The 2468-nt window shown below is 51.9% G+C and overlaps 1 protein-coding gene across 1 annotated transcript in view; it reads right to left on the reverse strand.

Annotated features, from left to right (window-relative positions):
• WNK2 (WNK lysine deficient protein kinase 2) overlaps positions 1 to 2464 on the reverse strand; it is a gene marked incomplete at its 5' end in the record, with an annotated part of 100877 nt that extends 98413 nt beyond the window's left edge. The window contains 1 exon segment of the mRNA XM_019619975.2: positions 2219 to 2464. Within this exon segment, the coding sequence (XP_019475520.2) occupies positions 2219 to 2464 (246 nt within the window).
• Between the last annotated feature and the right edge of the window lie 4 nt (positions 2465 to 2468).

Here is a 2468-nt window from a genome sequence, read left to right on the forward strand (position 1 = left end):
ACACACACACAACCCAGCCTCTGGCATCACCTGCACACCTGAGAAATCTCCATCTTTAAAGAGACACCGCAGCAGTAACACTTCAGGTGAGTGGCACCCATTTCTCTTAAGTACCTTAACAATAAAGATTGTTCCTACAGTTAGAGGCCTAAATCAATCTCTGCATTGCATCTGGACTACCCAGTAGTAAGACCTGGCTTCCGCTGAAGCACAGTCTGTAACTGAAACAGGTGGGCACTGTGGAATTACTACAGCTGATTTCTCTACAAACAGTGGGCTCAGGAACTCCTGAACAAGCATAACGAAGAATACAAAAATAATCACCAGTCAAACCTCACACTGCACTGCAAACTTCCCTTCCCAGCCTCCTCCTTCAGTTTAAATGACCCAAACAGTGAATTTCAATAGAATGGGCTCTTCGATGTACTAGGTAGTCCTCTATAGCTGAAGCTATTCTGTTATGAAAAATATGTTGGAAAATCTCTAATCTAATTCCCCTACTGAGGATACTGAGAAAACCTGGCAGCAAAATGAATTCCTGCTCTGTGTGATGGCTCTGTTATGACAGAGCTCACAAGCACCGGTCAGAGCAGACAGCTCAGCAGCCCCAGCCCTCTCCTGCACACACACATTCCCCAGAGAGGATCTGAATTACTGCCCTAAAAGAATTACAGGAGTAAAAGCCTCGCTTATCAGGGCTCAGTCCCCAGCAGCAGCCAAACAGAGATGAGGGCCTCCCAGCCCCCCCTCCCAGCACCACTGATCAGAGCTCTCCCTTCAATCCTTCTGGCAATCCTAGAGCCTCCCCAGCCCGGACCCCCAGCCCCCACTGCTGGGAAATTGGACTGAGCCCCTCCTCCACATCGTGGCCATGATGTGCCAGGCCTCCACACACCTCGCAGCTCTGCCTAATGACAGCCAACGAGAGCAACGGTGGCAAAGGCTGAGGAGTGCTGCCTGTGCTTCCTAGCAGGGAGCAGCACTGCAGTGAATCACAACCATACTGTTACAAGGAAGCCATTGGGGAATAGGGATGAGGCTGCACATCCATCTCTGCCCATCCCATCAGGCTGGTGGTAATTTACAAAGAGTTTGTGCCAGCCCTAATAAAATAGGCAGCTCAAGCTGAGTGCATCACAGTATTCACGTGTGAGTAAGTGCGGTGTATCACAGTATTTATGTGCTGCTCATATTTTCCCATGGCCCATAATGCTGCCACACAGCAAGACGCTCGGGACCAAGAGGGTCCAGGGTCAGAACCAGGAGTCAAACAGCCTGATTCCCACCCAAATCCTGGGGTGGAACTCCGAGTAATAACTCAAGGGAAAAATAAAATTTAAAAATATATAGATTCTATGTTTTACCAAAGTCCTATTCAAATGGATGTTAATGGAAGTGAGGTAAGGAACAGGCCCTAAAAGATCTGCAAAAGAAATAATATCCTGCTTAATGTATATTCTCACTTTAGTGAACATGGCAGAAACAAATCCTGAAGGTAGAACATACATGCACTACAAAATAAGTGTTTAAAAACCACGTCCTAGAAGAGCACGAGGCACTACCTCATCTTCTCTACACACTACCAGGTGACTTCACTGCAAAGAACCAGAACCCAAAGCAGAGCTGCTATTTTTAGCCTTACTTTTAGATCTATTGGAGCACAAAGCTGAACTGCAAAGGGGCTCAGGGCACTTAACAGAAGGCACAGCCTGAAACTCACAGCACAAACCGCCAGTGTCAGGAGAGAGGAAAGGGCAAGGAAAGGCTGAGAGAGACAGCACAGCTCCCATCACCAGCACAGCATCTCACACCCATATTCACAGGGAAAGGACAGCATACTTCTGCAAATGCACTGCAGTCAGCACACACGTTGAGCGCTTCCAGCCCAGACCCGCTGCCAAACGCAGCTCTGCCTCCCGCAGCCCCAGTGTCGGCTGCGGGGCCGGGGCTCGGCTCAGCTCCCCGCAGCCTCCGAGAGCCGCAAAGCCGTGCGGGCAGTGCGGGGCGGAGGGAGTTAATGCGGGGAGGAGTGCGCATAAGGAGGTGGGTGCGGAGCCAATGAGGGCACTGCGCTATAGTTAGACGCTGGGTACCCGAGCGCTGGGGGCTATAAAGGCTGCTCGGAGCCGAGCTGCCGGGGGTGACACCGGCATGCTGCCCTTAGCGCCGGGGCTTACAAAGCAAAAAAACCCGAAACCGTACGGGAGGGTGAGCTTACCTGAAGTTCACACCAAGCGACTTCCACCCACGTCTCCGTGTCCAGTCCCTTATAGACCGTTTTGAAGGATCCCCTCCCGAGTTCAATATCAAACTTGAGGAACCTGCCATCCAGCGAGGTGGCGACCGCTTTCATGTCAGCCTCCTCCTCGGGCTCCTCTTTCTTGGCCTTGCCCTGCTCCCTCGCCGCGTCCGACGCCTCCTTCCTCTCCGCATCCCTGCCGGCCTCCTTCTGCTCCTCGGGCCCCGCC

The sequence above is a fragment of the Meleagris gallopavo genome, chromosome 14 (assembly GCF_000146605.3).
Source record: "Meleagris gallopavo isolate NT-WF06-2002-E0010 breed Aviagen turkey brand Nicholas breeding stock chromosome 14, Turkey_5.1, whole genome shotgun sequence".
Taxonomy (NCBI): Eukaryota; Metazoa; Chordata; class Aves; order Galliformes; family Phasianidae; genus Meleagris; species Meleagris gallopavo.